The sequence below is a fragment of the Clarias gariepinus genome, chromosome 10, assembly GCF_024256425.1.
Source record: "Clarias gariepinus isolate MV-2021 ecotype Netherlands chromosome 10, CGAR_prim_01v2, whole genome shotgun sequence".
Lineage (NCBI taxonomy): Eukaryota > Metazoa > Chordata > Actinopteri > Siluriformes > Clariidae > Clarias > Clarias gariepinus.
The window spans coordinates 16,795,920-16,815,845 of record NC_071109.1 but is presented as its reverse complement, the minus strand read 5'-3'; the positions used below and the strand labels follow the sequence as shown (position 1 = coordinate 16,815,845).

At 37.6% G+C, this 19,926-nt stretch overlaps 1 protein-coding gene across 6 annotated transcripts; it reads left to right on the top strand.

Annotated features, from left to right (window-relative positions):
- The first annotated feature begins 8 nt into the window (after window positions 1-8).
- sytl4 (synaptotagmin-like 4) lies at window positions 9-19,830 on the top strand. Of its 6 annotated transcripts, none has more exons than XM_053505279.1 (18): window positions 71-85; window positions 405-1,356; window positions 2,176-2,313; window positions 2,948-3,163; window positions 3,298-3,407; window positions 3,626-3,740; window positions 7,852-7,977; window positions 8,061-8,157; window positions 8,407-8,503; window positions 9,063-9,163; window positions 9,258-9,350; window positions 9,441-9,619; window positions 11,001-11,103; window positions 11,446-11,607; window positions 11,751-11,856; window positions 18,920-19,028; window positions 19,141-19,349; window positions 19,635-19,830. In XM_053505279.1, the coding sequence occupies exons 3-18, from the start codon at window positions 2,195-2,197 to the stop codon at window positions 19,775-19,777; spliced, it is 2,085 nt and encodes a 694-aa protein (XP_053361254.1). In that variant the 5' UTR covers window positions 71-85; window positions 405-1,356; window positions 2,176-2,194; the 3' UTR covers window positions 19,778-19,830. The 6 variants fall into 6 exon arrangements, with proteins under 6 accessions (XP_053361252.1, XP_053361253.1, XP_053361254.1 ...); XM_053505281.1 differs by having other exon boundaries at window positions 2,152-2,313; window positions 7,867-7,977; XM_053505280.1 differs by having other exon boundaries at window positions 2,152-2,313; window positions 7,855-7,977.
- The last annotated feature ends 96 nt before the right edge of the window (window positions 19,831-19,926 follow it).

Sequence of the window (19,926 nt, the reverse complement as noted above, 5' to 3'; positions counted from 1 at the left end):
CCATCTTCCGGCATTGTACTTTTTTTCTAACGAGCTGAGTGGAGTTCAGGAGGAAGCGGCGGTCCAGTAAACCTCAGACACGTCGGTAAGTTCAACACTGTTTAAAGACATTGTGGTTATGAAATACAGCCTCATATGGATTAGTTAGTTAATTTTGTAAAGGATAACGTTTTTTATTATTATTTTTGTTTTCCATTGGTGTGAGTACAATTTACCTGTGTGTGTGTTTTACTCTGGCTTCTTTAACATGTCCCGAATACATCCTACTAACACTACGTTTGGTCTAACTGACAATAATTATGTACCATATGTACTTAAATATCTGCCCTCTTTCTGTGTTACCTGCTGTATTTTGTGCTGGCGTGTTTTAATCAACTGTGTTAACCTCCGGTGGGCTGGTTTAGTGCTTACAACTTAACCATTTCAATCGCAAAAGCTTTAAGATGCAGCAGACTTCCCGGTGGATTGTACACCCCTCCTCAGCCTCTCACCTTCCCTTTAGTGTTTAAACAATGAGGAAACCCTTGGCGTTAATCGTGTTATAGGATATCTGTTCGTCCCCCAAACCAGTTTCTGTCCATTATTCTAACGGCTACTGGTTTGTTTGTGTCGCTTCCTGACGCTTTGGTTACTGAATCTCAAAACAGTGTATGATTAAGAGGCGCCGGTGATTATTAACCACAACAAGCGACATCATTAAATAAATGTTAACCAAAGAACTCCACCCGAAGTTGTGTCTTTACAGGGTGGGAACTCCGGGATGTTTGCTTTTCCTTCTCTCCTTACACTGCACTGCCTGGTATTTCTCTTCAACATTTATGTTCAAATAGATAGACATTTAATGGGGTGTTATTTTCAGATCTAGTTGAAGTTCGAGTCCGGTCCCATGCCAGGTCTGTGAGAACTTGCTGACTTTTAACCCATTTGACATTTATAACCACAGTATGTAAATGTCCTGTGAGTTTGCCAACCAAATGCACACTTTGTACATTTGTACAGCTAAATGCATAAAGTACTTATTTAAAAAAAAATCGCACTTCAAACAGAGACTGAAAACAGAATCACTCTATCAGTTCTTCCCCGTGTCCAAGTATCTGCCCTTTTCCCAAACATCATGGGTCTCCAATATTTGTATAATCACTAAGACGGACATGCGCACTCGGTCACACTGCTTGTGCAAAGTGGTGCATGTCATTTCTGTTGACGTTAGTGATATTTTGTTGACTTTAGCATTAGTGTCGGAGCTTTTCTAACAAACGCGAAAATAGAAAAGAAAACTTTAAAAACCGAGTATAAAGGCAAAGAATACTAACTAAACCTCGCCTCTCCAGCTTCCAGCGACAGGTGTGCTGACAGGTCAATTCTGTCTGTTTTTTTAACCTTCAGGCAATGTTTCCTGCCTTTTAAATTGGGAACATTTCGAGGTGGGAAGGATCCTACATTTAAAATAATAATAGTTGAGATAATTATAATTCACACCATTGTAAAAAATTTTACAAAATCTCCCTGATTTCTTTTTTTTTTAATCTAAATTTGCTTTTAATCTGAAGCTAAAACATTAGGCTAAAGTTTAGTGCACCACCTGTAGGTTACATTATCATTAATACAATGGAAAATTGTTGGCCATATAGGTGTTAGATATTAATTAGATAATTGTTGGACCTATTTTTATTGCATAATGCATCTCTGAGCAACTTTCCATATTTATTATCATTCTCTGGGACAAAAAATGGTGGAAAGTTACCACTAGAGTGTTGCTTGAGCTTCAGATTTTCCCCAGTAGGTTACACAATATAAAGTGAAGTTGTCCATTATGTAAAGCCCAAGCTTTATTATACTGTAGTTCAGAAAACACTGGTCATTACACAAAGCCTGACTGTTATCTTCTACCTTAGTTAGTTTCATGTGTGTTTTATATCACCAGGAACAGCTGCAGCCAAATATAAACCTTCTAGGTTAAATAAAGAAATAATCAAAAATATCTCATTCTTTACTGCAAGATTTTGATTGACAATTTTGGGGAATGATGGAGGCTTTGAAAGTTTGTTATAAATGCACCTAGTTGTATCTACAGGCTACATATGGTTAAGTCAGTTAATTATTCTGTGATTGTGCCTGTATGTCTGTCTTTTGCTTAACTTAATTAAACAGCCCAGGGTGTTGGTGCAATAACAGGAAGCTTAGGCAGGTTGATATGGTGCACGCCATGGAGACCATCAACACATCTTTCTTGACTGACTCAGAGAGGGAGCGTATTTTAGAGGTGCTGAATCGGGACAAAGAGCTGAGACGGTTAGAGGAACATCGGGTGAAGTGAGTGCTGAATTTTTAACTACTTTTTTCTTATGCAAGAGGCTGATGTACTAAGGAATCTCAAGACCTTACAAACTTGCATAAATGTGGAAAAGGGTTTTTTAGGGTTGTACATTTTTAGTTAAAAAAAATGTTTACACACTTACACCTTTTAGGTAATTGTCCTAAAGTAAATACAAAAAATGTCAAATATATAAAAATTACTTTTTAAATTGTGTTTAAGTGAATAATAGTAAATTAATAATATTAATATTACTAATAGTAAACTAAATGTTAAAGGGCCCATAAAATTGGGGCAAAATATACAGTGGACAAAAACAGCAAAGAGGTGGAAATGTTGAGAAATGGGCTGTCCACTAGAATTGGCCATTACTGTGTGAATATTGTTTTGTAACTTAAATATTTTAAAAACCTTGTGATTCCTTTAACTTCAGCTGAAATTGTTTAGTAAATGTGTTGGGTTCTCTTGTTTCTGGGATTTCCAGAGTGTATATTTTTTAAGTTACGTTTTTGTAATGTTTTGTAAGTAAAACACCAACCATTCTGGTCCTGGGTGGAGAAATGTTTTTAGAAAAGCATTGACTGTAGTTTGATAGGCCTAACTCTTTTAATCAATTCTATTTTTGGTCTACAGGAGACTTAAAGCAGAGTTGTTAGACATCAGAAGGAAGGGAGCAAAGCGCAGCAGTGGCAAATACAATGAGAAAAGCTGTGGACGCTGTCAGGAGCCTTTGGGTCGTCTGGCTGCCAACTCCAGCCAGTGCCCAGTGTGCAAACACCAAGTGTGCCGAAACTGCCGCACTGCGCAAGCCAAAGGGTTTTGGCTGTGCAATGTGTGTGCCAAAGAGACGTGAGTATAAACATGTAATGCGTCTCTCTGATCTCAGAGCCATGAAGGACTGGAAAATTACCTTATTTGTTTTAATGGAACAGGTTAATGGTTAATTTTAAAAAATATATACTTTTTTTGGTGTTCCTTCTTAGAGACCTAAAGAAGTGCACAGGCGACTGGTTCTATGACCAGAGGGTTAACCGTTTTTCCACAACTCCTGGACATGACATAGTGCGAGCCTCACTCAGGAAGCGGCTCCCAAGTAAGTGCAGGAAACAGATAGCAGACAACTGAGTGTGCTTTAACTATTTTAGAGTTAGAGCTTCAAAAAGCGAATCATAATATTTAATCTTAAGAAAAAGCAGTTTAGTAGATAGTAGGAAAACATGCATTTATTTGATGTTTTACACATAAAAACATTAAATAAAAATTAGCTAACTTTAATTTTTTTTTTCTTAAATTGGCATTATGCCATCCCAGCAAAGAAGCGTGAAACTGCAGGGGAGGTGCTGTTGAATAGTCCAGAGTTAAACTCCAGCCAAACTTTACCAGTACCAAAGCCCAGACTGAAGGATCTTGCTGTGGAAAACAAAAGGTAAGTCTACAAGATGAAAACATGTGCATGATTTTAATATATATAAGATGACATTATTAAATAACAATGGTTTACACAGAAGAAAGCTTCAGGATACATTTATAATTTAGTTAGTATTGTTTAAGTTTGCTGCAGAATGAAAACTGGCCACGATAAACTAATTAAATTAACTCTACAGTGATCTCTGTTAATTTGAAATGTTCAATGTTCAAATTTTGTAACTGGATCAATTTCTTTTATATATAAATACCCTGATTGGTTTCCTATAGCATGGGAGCCCTATCACAAAACAGCTGGTATGGCTGCAGGTTTAATTTCAGCCAAAACCAAACCTGTTTTTAATCAGTTGAACTCTAGTCAAATAGCAGGTGTGGTTTCAGCTTGATCAAAAACATGCAGCCATGTTGACTCATTGCAGGTTGGAAATTGCACTACTGCACATTTGGACCCAATATTATTTGTATTTTATAATCAGTGTTTACAAAACCCTAGAAATACATCTAGAAAACCTCCTGAAATATATATTGGCATGCTGAATACTATTTAATAAATGGGAATTTAGAACATTAAAAATGTGCAGAATTCATATTTAAGATATGTTTTCAAATTAATGTATTTCTGATGGAAACCACTTGTATTTTGCAACTGTCAGCACCTTATTAATACTGAAGAAGGTAATAGTGATAACTGTGTCTGATACTGTGAAGGATATATTTTTAAGAATCTTGGAACACAGCTCCATGCTCTAGGCAAATTCAAGTTCCTGTTTGGGTGTGTGGACTATACTTTTGAATTAATTTTTTACAGGGAGGACATCCAAATACTAAAATGGCCTTTGCAGAGCACTGATTATGGGTTTGGCAGTGATTTCTGTACTGATTTGGATGAATGTTTAAGCTTAATATCTTATTGCCCTTAGTATGCATTCTCTAAAATAAAGGTTACAATTTTGTACTAATAAAGGTAAAAACCATTGTCACTGGGGCAGTACATTTCAAGGGCACAGGATTGTACCATTATATAAAAAAACTAATTTGTACCAACCTTTTTTTTACCATCAAGGATATTATTTGGATCATGGGCAACCAAAATGTACCTTTTGTTTTATAAACCTGCTGGTACATTATTAATTAAAGGTACAAATCTTGTCCTTGAAGGTACGACTCCAGTGACAAGTCCTTTTGTAACTTAATGGTGTCTAATGTGTTTCTTTGGAACCTATAAAAGTGTCATTTTCCTATTGAATAAGACATTCAATCTATAAATGATCAGTTCAAAAAATGTTTGGTTGTCATAAATTACAGTAGAATATTCTGTGAAAATACATCTTTCAGGTTTACAATAAACAAATATTTTTGTATCCCTTCCAGTAGCTAAAAACTTTCACAAAATAGAGTCAAACTAAAATGGTACAATATATACTGTAATGTACAATTTTCCATCTACAATATAACTTTTTCACAAACTGTTCACCATACAGTTTAAACTTTTTAAATGAATTTTTACCACTTTTCACAAAATACTATTGCATTTACCCAATAAATACCTTTCTGAGCAAAAATGAAATGAAAAGCATCAAAAATACTATAACGAAATGTAACTAAAAAATAAACATAAATAATCACAAAATAATACAATTATTGATTTTACGCCGTCTATTAGTTTGAAAATTCGAATACACTTTTTACTGTCGAGTTATAATAATAAAATCACAGCCATTCTGTTCATGGCCTGCTTCCTTCCCGCCCTTCTGACTGAAAATTCCTGCGGCTACTTCGGCCAATCAGTAAAGGCCTGTGACTACTTCGGCCATTCAGGGTTTTGTTGCTATGCCTAATAGTTAACACAGCAACCAATCAATGAAACAGTAATTGTGGTTGGCTTTATGCAGTAGTGAAGAGTAAATTTCATATTTCATTGGTAGCTACACATGTTGACCGATGTATTTGGCTGCAAAAAAAAAATCAATAAAAAGTTTCTAGAAGTATTTCTTTTTACATATCACAATATGTTTTAGATTTACATAATATTTGTCCAGTAGTTTTTTTTGTTTATTTAACTGTTATGATAATTAATATTTAAGCCAGTTATTAGAAAATGTAAATGTTGCTTCATATTTCGATGTGGAAATCTATGTTTTGTTCATAATGTATGCTATCTGCACATGTAATACAAAAGGGAGTAATCTATCAGTTAAAGTTACTGTACCTTTGGTGTTAGAACAACTATGTACCTTTAATTCAGTTGTACCTTAAAAGGTAAAAAGGGTACCATTAGGGGTACATCTATCATAAAGATTTAAAACTGTTCTTCAAGTAACATCATTTGTACCACTGTATACCTTTTTTCTTCTGACAGTGTGGTAGTTGGGAGAATTCGGTTTATTTGTATGGAATTCAAACCTGCTGATGGTGGCCTTGCCACATAGTTTTTTTTTTATTTATTATTATTTTTTACGTACATGTAATGTCCGAAAGGTATTTGTATTTTTTTCCCCCCATAATTACTTCCTGTTGTAGTTCTAATGAATCTTACCGAACCATTTTGTGGTTTGCTCAGCAAATGTTTATTTTGTTACAGCTGGTCTAACTGGTTGTTATGGAAATTATACATAATATTAAATTTTTAAACCTGCTCATTATCAAGAATCAATTTAACTGTGCAATTTTATATAATTTTATGTCCAATACCTGACTTGCAGATTAACAATTTAACAACCATCTGTCTATTTTATGTTGAGAAGATTTTAAGTTTCACTTCTTAATAGATAGAAAACTGATTTTATCATAGTAAATGAAAACAACACACTGAAATAAATGAGAGTATTTCTGATCCACCAGATGAAAGGTATTTGCTTGAGGAAATAACTGCCTGATTATTTGCCTTCAAAAAATTTTAAAACAATTATTGCTACTAAACAAAAGACACTTCAGTGGAACTGTGATTGGTAAATAAATAGATAAGAATTAACACTCAGTGCAAAAACAAAACTGATACTGATGAGCAAAGCAACACAATGACTAAGACTCCAAAAAGAGGTGCGGAAGATACATATTTCCAGTGCTCTGCATAATTGGGACAGTATGGAAAAGTGGCTAGAAATGTTTGTTTGTTGCTTGATAGATTAAATGTTGTACCTAGATCTGATGTGACCTTGATAACTTGTGGCATATAGTATGTAGAAAGACTGATCTGAGGGTAAATCTGAATTTCAACTTTAATTTTCTGAAGTTTAAATTAGATGTGTTATACAACTTAGAACAGTGTACAGACCACCCAAGTGGTTAGGTGAGAAAATTTAATATTGAAGTTGCATATCCCTTGCTTGTATCCTCATTAACATGCTGAGATCTCATTGTTCAACTGCTGAAATCATGCTTAGTTGGGTTAAGGTTTGTTGATTGACATAGTCAGTCTAAAACCTTCCCCTTTTTTTCCCTGATAAAGTCCCTTCTGTTTCTGTCTCAGTTTTGCTCTTATCTTCATAAGTTACATCATTAATAAAGATGAGGTAAAGTAAGCCCAATCCAGTAGCAGCCATAAAAGCTCAAGCAATGATACTACCTGCACAATGCTTGACCAATGAGCTAAGTGTAAATTGTGATACTTTACCTTCTTTTCTGTGGAGGAGGAGGTTGTTGTTGTTTTAATTCACTGACTTTTGTTTTGGGGTTTTTCTTTACAGCTTTCACAAGTTTTTTATTATTAGATTTGGTGCACCTTTCTTTTTTATTTCTTTGAGTGAGGCCCAAATTATAGTACTGGTTATGCAAAATGCTTGTTTGGTGGTCTCTTTTCCGCCTCTCAGCTTTGGAATTTGCTTGCTTTTTTCCCATAGGAAGCTCTTTGAACTTGTTGGTTTATTCTTTTTAACACCAGATACTGTTGTCAACAGGAACCCAGGACTCAAACCTTCATTAACTTTACTAACTTCATTATCAGTCTATTAACTGTTATTTTTTAACACTCAAAAATAAGGGTGTTCAAACAAAAATGCGGCATGGTCTAGGTTTAACACATTTAGATGTAGATATCAGAATACATTAAAAGAGAAACATTAAAACACTTGCATGTATAATTTCAACTTTCTAAAATAAAGAATAAATTTCAGCAGTGTTACTCTCAGCCAATCCAGTGATCATCTGCAGCAGAGTGAGACAGACTTGACAGAGAAGGTCAGCCTCAGCAGTAGCCGTGCTGAAACTGATACGATCTCCACTACTCCTTCGACACAGAGGTGCAGAGTTTACTTAACTACTGAGCAAGAAAATTCGGTGTAATTGTTTTAACCACATTAAACAGAAATACTTTCGTCTTTAGGAACGAGGTGGTTAACACGTTGAGTGGGACTGAGTCAAGTGTGTCCCCTCCCAGTAAAACCCACAGTCCTTCGGCATCCTCTGTTGACACCGAAACTGTGAGTGGATAAATGTACCTCACTTTTTCCATCTATTCAATTAGTACTCCTAAATGTCCACAGCACTGCGGTTCAGTCTTTTATTTCTGGTTTATTCACTCCTGTCCCCACGAGGGTTTGAATGGGATATCTGAAGGGGATGTTACTGTAACCGTCTAGACTTTGATATTACTAAAATGCATTTGTTTTCATCTTGTCTCTTTATCTGCATAACTGCCAACATAATCTCTTTTTTTATTTTTTAACAAGTCATCTTTAGTTCATCAAATTAATATTTGTCCGGAGTCCTTGAATGATGATGATGGCATTTTCAAGAAGAGTGTTAGAAGAGTGCACAAAATCTCAGGTAATGTTTTGTATTTACAGCCTTAATTAGGGTTGCCTAACTTGCACCATTTGAATAAATGTAATCTTTTTTACAGTTACTTACAGTTATAAATTATTAAAGGTTAAACAGATTCTAAAAGTGCTGTAGCTTTATTAATAACCTCAACAAAGAATATGTTTTACGTAACCTGTCCAAAAACTGGTAGATTCTATTACTGGGCACTGGGCTGCTTAGTTTCACAAAGAGCACCATCATTTCATCTACAAGCATTTATGGATAAATAATAAAAATTCCAAAAACACGACTTTCTTATATCCAGTTTATTCAACAACAGCAACGAAAAAACTTTTATGATGTATAGTAGAAAAAGTCAAATTGACTATAAGGGGAAATGTTTATAAAGAATTTAAGTTACTGGTTATAAACCTGAATTCAAAGTAGATTTAAGATAATCTGTTAACTCTTTTTTTTTTTTTTTCTTTTTTTCCAAACATTTCAAAAAGAATCTATTTTATTGCTAAGAAGTTAAGAGCTAAAATGTTTAGGATGTACTGTTTTTTGTTTTGTTTTTTCATAGATTTTAAGCCAGCATCTGTGATGGACGTACGCAGTGACGGGAATGAGAATAACACGGCCTCCATGGGAGACAGAAGCAAGTCAGTTCCAGGTCTAAACATAGTGAGTTTTCTTTTCTGACTGGTTATATTGCATTGTAGGATACCTCAGAAATATTGCTTTGGCATGCAGTATTTCAGATGGCATAATTCTGCAGGATGAAGAGGAGGAGGAAGAGGATATTGATAACTTGGTCAGCATTCACAGAAAGACTGTTGGTGATGGCAGTACCAGTCTGCGTGGCTCAAGTGTAAAAAACTTTTATATTTTATTATTTTTATAATAAGCTTTATATTAGCACCAACTCTTTAACTTTAATAATGTGATTGCATTGTTGCAGAGCTCTCTTGGCAGTATGATGAGTGTGTACAGTGAAGCAGGAGATTACGATGTTGTTGACGTCAGTGGAGACATTGTCTTCTCCTTCCAATATGATGAGAAAACACAGAGTCTCTCTGTTTTGATCAAAGAGTGCAGAGGGCTGTCTTATGGTGACACTGCCAAAAAGAAGTGCAACCCGTAAGTGTTCACTGCTAAAGATTTCACACACTACTGTACCTCAAAGACACTGCCTAGTCAAAAAAAGTCACCAAATAGATTTAACTAGAAAACTATAACTATAAGAGCCTGCCTCTGAATAATGACTGCAGTGATTAATATAGTTACAACAAGATATTTAACCCTAATTGATGCAGTGAGTAGCTTCTCACTTTTTAAATAACCATGTCAGAAGACGTATCCTGTGGTCATGGTAAAAATGCTACTGTTTCAGAATGGTCAAATTATTGTTCTGCATCAGGAAAAGAAAACAACTAAGGAAATTGCTGAAACTACTAAAATTGGGATGAGAACTAAAAAAAAAAGCATTATTAAAACTTAGAAGGATAGCAATGAACCATCATCTTCATGGAGGAAATGTGGTCAGAAAAACATCCTAAATGAGTGTGAAAGGCGTACACACCTGGTAAGATCTAATTATAAAAAAACAAAGGTGGAACTTATGGGAATGTTTAATAATGAAAGTAGAAGCATTTCACCATGCATACACACACCCAAATACACACACAATGCGAAGAGAATTCAAGAGGATTGGAAGTAAACATGTGTGGATTATAAAATCATCAAATTATAAAGAATGGACTGTGAAGAATTTGGAAAAGATCATGTGGTCTGATAAGTCCAGATTTACCTCTATTTCAGAGCGATTGGGGAATCATGATGAAAAGAGAGGCAGATGAAGTGATGCACTCACAATGTCTAGTGCCTTTTGTACAAGCCTATGGGGTCAGTGTTATTATCTGGGGATGCAGATCAGTTGGTAAGGTTTAGGTTAAGCAATGCAATGTTTCCGAAAGGGGTCAGCCGACTAACTGAATATACTGAATGACCAAGTTTTACTGTCAAAGAATTTCTCCCCTGATGGCACGGTCATATTCCAAGATGGCTCAAATTGCGCAAGAGTGGTTCAGAAAGCGTGATGCATGATTTTCACACACATGGATTGGCACAACAGAGTGCAGACCTTAACCCTACTGAGAATCTTTGGAATGTGCTACAGAAAGCTTTACGCAAGTGGTCTGACAGTCCATAGTTACAAGACCTTCTAAATTAAAGTGACTCTGGACTAAAATAAATGTTGTGGCATTGCATAGGCGGCCCAACAAAATAATAGTGTGTACACCTATTTTTATTTTTTAACAAGTATTTTACGGAACAGTTAAACTTTTGAACTCTGCAGAAGTTTAAAAAAGATATGGTTTGTCCATCACATCTAAGTGCAAATATAAGACAGTGGCGATTCTAAAGAAAAAAACAGTTGTACATGTGGTTTAAAAGTAATTGTCTGATCGTCTGTTTTATATACCGCACAGTGATGTTCAGCTGTTTTTCCCCACTGCAGGTATGTTAAAAGCTACCTCCTCCCAGACAAGTCTCGTCAGAGCAAGAAGAAAACAGCTATCAAACGTAACACCATCAACCCCAGCTACAAAGAGACGTTAAAGGTAATGCTTTACTCGTATGTTGCAGAATTTGGGTACTTCCTAAGAAAATATTTTATCTTTTATCTTTGGCTTATCTTCTATCTCTCTGCAGCACTTAGTAACAAATACTAATTCCTACAATTGCGTTTTTTTTTTAACTTGATGCCTTCCATTTATGCTAAGGATTTTTTTTTTTTTTTTTTATGAATCTACACATTGTTAACCAGCCATTTTGGAAGACGTGCCTCACCATTAATTATTTAATTCATTCATTCATTTATCATCAGTAATTGCTTTATCCTATGAGTGTTGTGTCAGTGTAGATTATTTACATCTTTTTTTTTTCCTGTGCATTTTTTTTAGTACCCCATCAGTCGCACACAGCTGATGTCTCGTACCCTTCAGCTCTCAGTTTGGCACTATGACCGTTTTGGGCACAATGCTTTCCTTGGGGAGGTAGAAATACCGCTGGACTGCCATGACATTGAATCCGGTCGAGAGGAGTGTATGACGCTCAGAGGAAAGGTAGTAGAATGTATGCAATGGTCTAATCCATTGCAGTTCACTCATGCTTTCATACATTAAATCTTGTCCAGTATTACAAGTTTTACATCTGATTCACCTTAGCAGTTTTAAATGGTAGTTATTTGTTCTTGATTTGTATGCAGACAGGCAACACTTTGGCATGGTCAGCTTTTTCCCAGTATAAAGGAGAATTGGTGATTTCTTTAAAGTATGTCACCGAGATGAAGGCAGCTGGGGAAAAGCCTCGAGGTAAGGGTACAGTTCTCCAATTCATTAAGTCAGTGATGGCAATAGTACACATAGCCAAAATGTCCTTCAAATAATCTGCCAAAAATATAAAGCCTCGAGGCAAACCAGAGTGAAAAGGGAACACAGCCTCTTTGGGATGGTCAATTTATTAAAAATTATTCAAAGCTGATCTTCAAAACCTCTAATCAATGTGATCTTGCCCATGTTAATTATTTCAGAGTTTTTATTTGCCCAATGTGTCCATGCACTGTTTCCTTAAATACATACTACCCTGTGTGTAGTCACATTTAGGCATTTGGCAGACGCTCTTATCCAGAGCGACTTACATTTTTATCTCATTATACCTGAGCAGTTGAGGGTTAAGGGCCTTGTTTAAGGGCCCAACAGTGGCAACTCGGTGGTTGTGGGGTTTGAACCTGGGATCTTCCGAACCGTAGTCCAATGCCTTAACCACTCAGCTACCCCTGTCACATGACTCCGCACCATCCAGTCTGCAACATGGAAGTAACATGTTGGAGAACTTTCATGGGAAATAATATCACAGCTCTGATAGTTGAGCATATTTACAGTACAAAGCTCATCATTGAACTACAAGGGCAAAAAAAAAATGTATGCCCTTGTGTCTTAAATCAATGGTGAATAGGAGTCTTTTTTATGATTTAAGGTTTAAGGTTTGGAGCTCTGCCATGTCCATGTGGGACCATTCACAGGAAAACTCTCAAACATGGCACGATAATAATCGGTCAGTGGCAATTTAGAATGTACCCAACAACATATGGATGGCTATATATATATATATATATATATATATATATATATATATATATATGCATATATATATATATATATATATATATATATATATATATATATAGTGAGGTCAATAAGTATTTGATCACCCTGTGATTTTGCAAGTTCTATTACTTAGAAATCATGAAGGGGTCTACAATTTTTAGCATAGGTGCATTTCCACTGTGAGAGACAGAATCTAAAAAGAAAAAGCCGGAAATCACCTTGTTGATCGTTTTTTAACAATTTATTTGTGAATTACTGTGTCAAATAAATTTGATCACTTTCTTATTAGCCAGATTTCTGACCCCCAGAGTGCAGCTACACTCTGCTCATGATTCTAAATTAGTAGCACCTGTTTGAGGTCGTTAGCTGTCATAAAGACACCTGTGCACCAACAATCAGCCAAAGGGGTATCAACGATGCTAAGAATGGTGAAGAATCAGCCCAGAACTACACGTGAGGAGCTGCTCAATGCCGTAAAAAGAGCTGTTACTATCGTTTCCAAGGCTACTATCAGTAATACACTAAGACGTCATGGTTTAAAATCTTGCATCGCACGGAAGGTTCCTCTGTTTAAGTCAGGGACCATCTAGATGATCCAGAGGGGACATGGGAGAAAGTCCTGTGGTCAGATAAGACCAAAGTAGAACTTTTTGGTCTTAACTCCATGCGCCATGTTTGAAGGAAGAAGAATGATGAGTATCATCCCAATAACACCACACCTACAGTGAAGCATGTAAATCGTTTAAAAAAATCATACAATGTGATTTTCTTTTTAGATTCTCTCACAGTGGAAATGCACCTATGCTGAAAATTGTAGACCCCTTCAAGTAAGAAAACTTGCAAAATTACAGGGTGATCAAATACTTATTGACTTTACTGTGTGTATGTGTGTGTATGTGTGTGTGCGTGTGTGTGCGTGTGTGTGCGTGTGTGTGCGTGTGTGTGCGTGTGTGTGCGTGTGTGTGCGTGTGTGTGTATGTCTGTCATTCATTCATTCATTCATACATACATACATACATACATACATACACACATACATACACACATACACACACACCCCTTGGACAAATTTTTGTCTTTCGGCTGTTCCCTTTCAGGGGTCGCCACAGCGTCATCTGTCTCCATCTAACCCTATCCTCTTCTCTCACACCAACTAACTTCATGTCCTCTCTTACTGCATCCATAAATCACCTCTTTGGTCTTCCTCTAGACCTCCTGCCTGGCAGTTCCAACCTCAGCATCCTTCTACCGATATATTCACCATCTCTCCTCTGAACATATCCAAACCACCTTAATCTAGCCTCTCTGACTTTATCGCCAAAACATGTAACATGGGTTGTACCTCTGATGAACTAATTTTTGATCCTATCCATCCTTGTCACTCCCATACTTTCCACACTCTCCATTGCTCTGGACCGTTGCTCCGTTCCTCTTGGGTTCCTCTCATTCACACACATGTATTCTGTCTTGATGTGGCTAACCTTCATTCCTCTGCTTTCCAGAGCGTACCTCCACCTCTCGAAATTTTCCTCGACCCGTTCCCTGCTCTTGCTACAAAGCACAATGTCATCTGCAAACATCATAGTCCATGGAGACTCCTATTTAACCTCATCTGTCAACCTGTCCATCACCAAAGCAAACAAAAAGGGGCTCAGATCCTTGATGCAGACCCACCTCCACCTTGAACTCTTCTGTCACACCTACAGCACATCTCACCATGGTCTTACAGCTCTCATACCTGTCCTGAACCACTCTAACATACTTCTCTGCCACTCCAGACTTCCTCATACACCGCCACAGCTCCTCTCTCGGCACCCTGTCGTACGCATTCTCTAGATCTACAAAGACACAATGCAACTCTTTTGCATCCTCAAAGCAAAAACTGCATCTGATGTACTCTTTCTAGGCATGAAACTATATTGCTGCTCACAGATGCTCACCTCTGCCCTTAATCTAGCTTTCACTACTCTTTCCTACAGCTTTATTGTATGGCTCATTAGCTTTATGCCTTTGTAATTGCCACAGCTCTGCACATTTTCCTTGTTCTTAAAAATCGGCAGCAATACACTTCTCCTCTATTCCTCTGGAATCCTCTCACTCTCCAAGATCTTGTCCCCCTCTCCCAAGAACTTCCATACCTCCACAGGTATGTCATCAGGATCAACAGCCTTTCCACTCTTCATCCTCTTCAACGCCCTTCTCACCTCACTTTTACTAATATTTGCTACTTCCTGCTCCACAACAGTCACTCTTCTACTCTTCGTTCTCTTTCATTTTCCTCATTCATCAACTTTTCAAAGTACTCCTTACATCTTCTCATTATCCTCCTGGCATCTGTCAGTACATTTGGAAGAAAGTATTCACTACTGCCATTTCCATCCTCTTTGCAAAGTCCACCACCATCTGTCCTTCTACATTCCTGTTCTAAAGACCAGACCTGCCCATCACATTTTCATCACCTCTGTTCCCTTCCCCAACATGTCCATTGAAGTCTGCACCAATCACCACTCTCTCACCTCTGGGGATGCTCTGCATCACTTCATCTAACTCACTCCAGAATTTCTCTTTCTCTCCTAACTTGCATCCTACCTGTGGGGCATAACCACTAACAACATTGAACATTATCCCTTCAATTTCCAGTTTCAGATTCATCACCCTATCTGATACTCTCTTTACCTCTAGAATGTTCCTTACAACTCATCTTTCAGAATAACTCCTACTCAATTACTTTTCCTATCCACACCATGGTAAAACAATTTTTTTTTGTTGTTAACCCGGGCCGCGACCGATCCGGTATGGAAATGGTTTTTGTGATTCGCATCATTGATTTGGCAAACGTTTTACGTCGGATGCCCTTCCTGACACAACCCTCTGCATTTATCCAGACTTGGGACTGGCACAAGAAAACACTGGATTGAGTCCCATTAATCATGGTCTATTTCCAGTCTTAGGAGAAATTCCTTCTTTTGAGAGAGTGCATGTGGTTTCTCACTCCAGTGACTATAATCAATTTAATAAATTTAGGTGTAATCAATCAAGGCCTAATAATGTTGGTAACACCTGCTCTAAAAAGTATAATTAAGGGGGCAAATCTGTCATCATCTCAGTCACTGTCACCGTGGCAAAGAAGAAAGAACTGTCATGATCTTTGTATATGTCTTGTCAATGCCCATAGTGGAGGCAAAGGCTACAAGACAATTTTGAAAGAACTGGATGTCCTTGTATGAACTGTACTATCAAAACTGAATAAGCATGGCAGGAAGCGCAAAGTATCCTCTAGAGTCCCTAAAAAAGATGTGCCGAGAGACTGTTTCACCAATCCACTGTTCAGTGATTTTTGCATCAAGGTGGTCTCCATGGACATCGCCCCAGAAAGGCACCACACTTTACCCAGAGACACTGGGATGTGCGTCTGGCGCGAGGGGTCACTTAGATAGAGATCCGAACTTCTGGTCATCCAGCCTGGTCAAATGAGACTAAACTGGAGCTCTTTGCACATATGGATGGTGCTTATATTTAGCATAAGAACGGAGAAGCTTTCAATCCTAAGAATAATATAACGGTCAGGCATGGCGGTGGTCACATCATGCTATGGGGACGCTTCTCTGCCAGTTGTACAGGTAACCTTGTTAAGATTGATCAATTTTGTGCAAACGACCTCAACACTTTCTTTAATAGATTTGATGTTCCTTTGTCTCACTCTTTCCCCGGCTTCAGCCCCAATCCACACTTTCCTGCTCTCATGTCCTCCCTATACAGAGAACTGCACTACTCCTGCACTCCCAGCAATCAATATCTCAGTGGATCAAGTAAAACATGGCCTGAGTAAGATCAGCCCTACAAAAGCTGTAGGTTCGGATAAGATTAATCCTAGAGTCCTGAAATCTTGTGCTCCCCAACTCTGTGGTGTCCTCCAATACCTCTTTAGCATGAGTCTGTCTCTACAGAAAGTCCCTGCATTGTGGAAAACATCATGCATTGTACTGGTCCTCAAAACGCCACGTCCTTGTGCCCAGAAAGACTACAGGCCTGTTGCTTTGACATCGCACATTATAAAGGTGTTTGAGAGACTGATCCTGGATACACTTCGTCCCCTGGTGAAGTCCTCTCTGGACCCTCTTTAGTTTGCCTATCAGCCTTTCATGGGAGTAGAGGACGCCACAATACACCTGCTACATCGAACCTACTCTCACCTTGACAAGCCTAGGACCACCATAAGGATGATGTTCTTTGACTTCTCCAGTGCCTTCAACACCATCCAACCGGCAGTACTGGGGGAGAAATTAATTAACATTAACCTTTGGTTTCTTGGATCATGAACTATCTGACCTGCCATCCCCAGTATGTCTGACTACAGAACTGTGTCCGAGACTTTGATCTGCAGCACTGGAGCTCCCCAGGGGGCTCTACTGCCTCCGTTTCTTTTCACCCTGTATACATTAGACTTCAGATATAACGCAGTCATGCCATCTAAGGAAGTTCTCTGACGACTCTGTGGTTGTTGGATGTACAAAGGAGGGTGACGCCTCTGAGTACCTGTCTGTAGTGGACGACTTTGTTTCCTGGTTTGAGCGTAGTGAACATCAGGAAAACAAAGGAGATGGTTGTAGACTTAAGGAGAAGCAAGACCCCTGTGACTCCTATATCTGTCAAGAAGGACATAGTGGCCATGGTCTCTGAATACCAATATCTGGGAGTCCATCTGGATAACAAACTTGACTGGTCACTCAACACAACGGCACTCTACAAGCTGGTTGTACTTTCTTCAAAGGCTCAGGTCTTTAAACGTCTGTTTTTTGTTGTTTTTTTACGCTGTGGTCTGTTGGGGTGGTAACATGAAGGTGTCTGACTGGACAAGGCAACTAAAAAGGCCGGATCTGTGCTAGGCATGGTGCTTGACTGTGGATATAGTAGCGAAGAGGAGGTTTCTGTCCAAAGTACAATCCATTTTGAACAATCCTTCTCACCCGCTATTTAGTGTTTTCGCTGAACAGAGGAGCAATTTCAGCTAAAAACTGATTACCATCAAGTGTTCCACAAAGCGACCACAGGAGATCCTTTCTCCCAATGGCCATAAAAGTTTACAACTTTTCTCTGTAACTCATACACACATGTATGTGGATATTCACTGTCTGTAACACAACAGGACATTAATACTTACCCGTATTAATAATTTGATAACTGCAATACTACTTATGTTAAAATATGTAATACAAGATTACATATAATAATACAATATTACATACATATACTAGATTACTGTGCAATATTTACAAATGCTCTTGGGTCATATTTTTGGTACTGTTTTAGGAACTCTTTATATTTGTTGTTGTTGTTGTTTTTGGAGATTATTTATTACCTTTCCTTAGATAACAACTGTAAGCAACTGTAACCTAGCATAAGCAATTTCCCTCTGGGATTAATAAAGTTCTTTGAATCTTGAATCTTAAATATTGGACGGTATCATGAAAAAGTAAGACTATTGTCAAGATTCTTGAGGCAAACCTGGTGGTGTCAGCACACAAGCTTAACCTGCCAAAGCATATGGTGCGAGTGATCAAGCAATGGTTCGCTGGCAATAAAATAAATGCTCTGAAGTGGCTAAGTCAGAGCCCTGACCTGAAACCTGTCTCCTAGAAAGGTTGCTGTATTACAGCTGACTCTGCGCTCTGACCCCAGTTATGCTGAGATATGCAAAGAAATAATTTTACTGTGCAGTAATGTATATGTCACAAATGCTTTACTTAACTTACAAACATCTGTGAAAGAATGGGTCGCACTTAGAGCTCAGTGAATTCCAGTGTGGTAACAGGATAGGATGCCACTGAAGAAATAAACACTTGAAATATATAATTTGTGTGTAATGAATCTATATAATGTACGAGTTTCACTTTTTGAATTGAGTTACTAAAATAGATGGATATAGATTTTAACACTGGTTATTAGGTTACTAACACTTGGGCAATTAGGTGCCAGAAAACAGTCCAGACAAGTTGACAACAGTGCAGATAGTGATAGTAAAAAAAATAGCATGAAAGTGACACTGAGACTGTGTGTTGGCATAGACATATAAAATAGTGAACAGATTCTTAGGCTAAAAGATAAGAGTTAAAAAGTAAGAGGCTTTAAGACTTTCCAAGTGTATTATTTTTTATTCCATATGTATATAATATGCAGAAATAATTTTATTTTTCTTTTAGGACACAGTGAAAACATCTCAAGTATTGAGGGAGACACATTTTTACTTTTCTTTTTTTTTCGTCCTCAGGCAAAAAGGCCAAAGTCGAGGTTGGTGGAGAGCTTCATGTTTTAATAAAGGAGGCAAGGAATATTTGTGCAATGAAAGCAGGAGGCACATCCGATTCCTTTGTAAAAGGGTAATCAGGTTAAATTTATTGATTTAAACGTTTAATTTCATTTTATGCAGTTGCATTTTAAATTGGCTTGTAATGTTTTTCCACTGTCCTACTTTACAATGACATTGTGCAGATACCTGCTGCCGTCAGCAGGCAAGTCAACCAAGAAGAAGACGCAAGTAGTGAAAAAGATGGTAAACCCACACTATGACCATACGTTTGTATACAAAGATGTGTGCCTGGAGCAGCTAAAGGGCATGTGTCTAGAGCTCACAGTGTGGGACCGAGAGGCCATGTCCAGCAATGATTTTCTGGGAGGAGTACGTTTGAGCTCAGGGTCAGGTGTGTGTCTGGCTATGTCTAAACACAGCATGTGTTTTTATACAATTCCTTTATCATTCAGATTAAACAAATCTCAAAAGACCTTTGGAGATTAAATTAATTAACGGATACATTACACATTACTTTTACTTAGTATTTACTTTGAATAAAAGCATTATATTGAATCTTTTGTTATTGCCACGAAAGTATTTTTGTTGTAACTGTATGGTGGACTTTATGTAATGCTGGCTACATTACAGATAATATTATTTTATATAACGGCTTGAATTTGGTTTGTGTCTGCAGTGCGACTGAAGGAAGGGAAAAAGGAGTGGGTGGCTGACTCAACAGGAGAGGAAGTGTCTTTGTGGCAGAAGATGATGCAATTCCCGGATTCATGGGCAGAGGGCAGTCTCCCCCTGCGTTCTTCCATGGGCAAACGAATGTAAAGGCTGACATTGTGCCAGGATTAGTAAGAAACACATGGGTTGGTATTGCAGATCTTCAAATAATAACACTCCAGTTTTCAAAATTATAAACAGTGCAGACTAAAGACGAAGTGAGCGCAAAAGTTTTTACACAGACTGGTTGAACCTGA

Bases quoted from the DNA above. Each gene is read 5' to 3' on its own strand.
- sytl4 (XM_053505277.1), top strand. From the start codon at position 2,195: ATGGTGCACGCCATGGAGACCATCAACACATCTTTCTTGACTGACTCA. The intron at 7,978-8,060 runs GTGCAGAGTTTA...TTTCGTCTTTAG, and splicing joins ACTACTCCTTCGACACAGAG to GAACGAGGTGGTTAACACGT. The intron at 8,504-9,062 runs GTAATGTTTTGT...GTTTTTTCATAG, and splicing joins AAGAGTGCACAAAATCTCAG to ATTTTAAGCCAGCATCTGTG.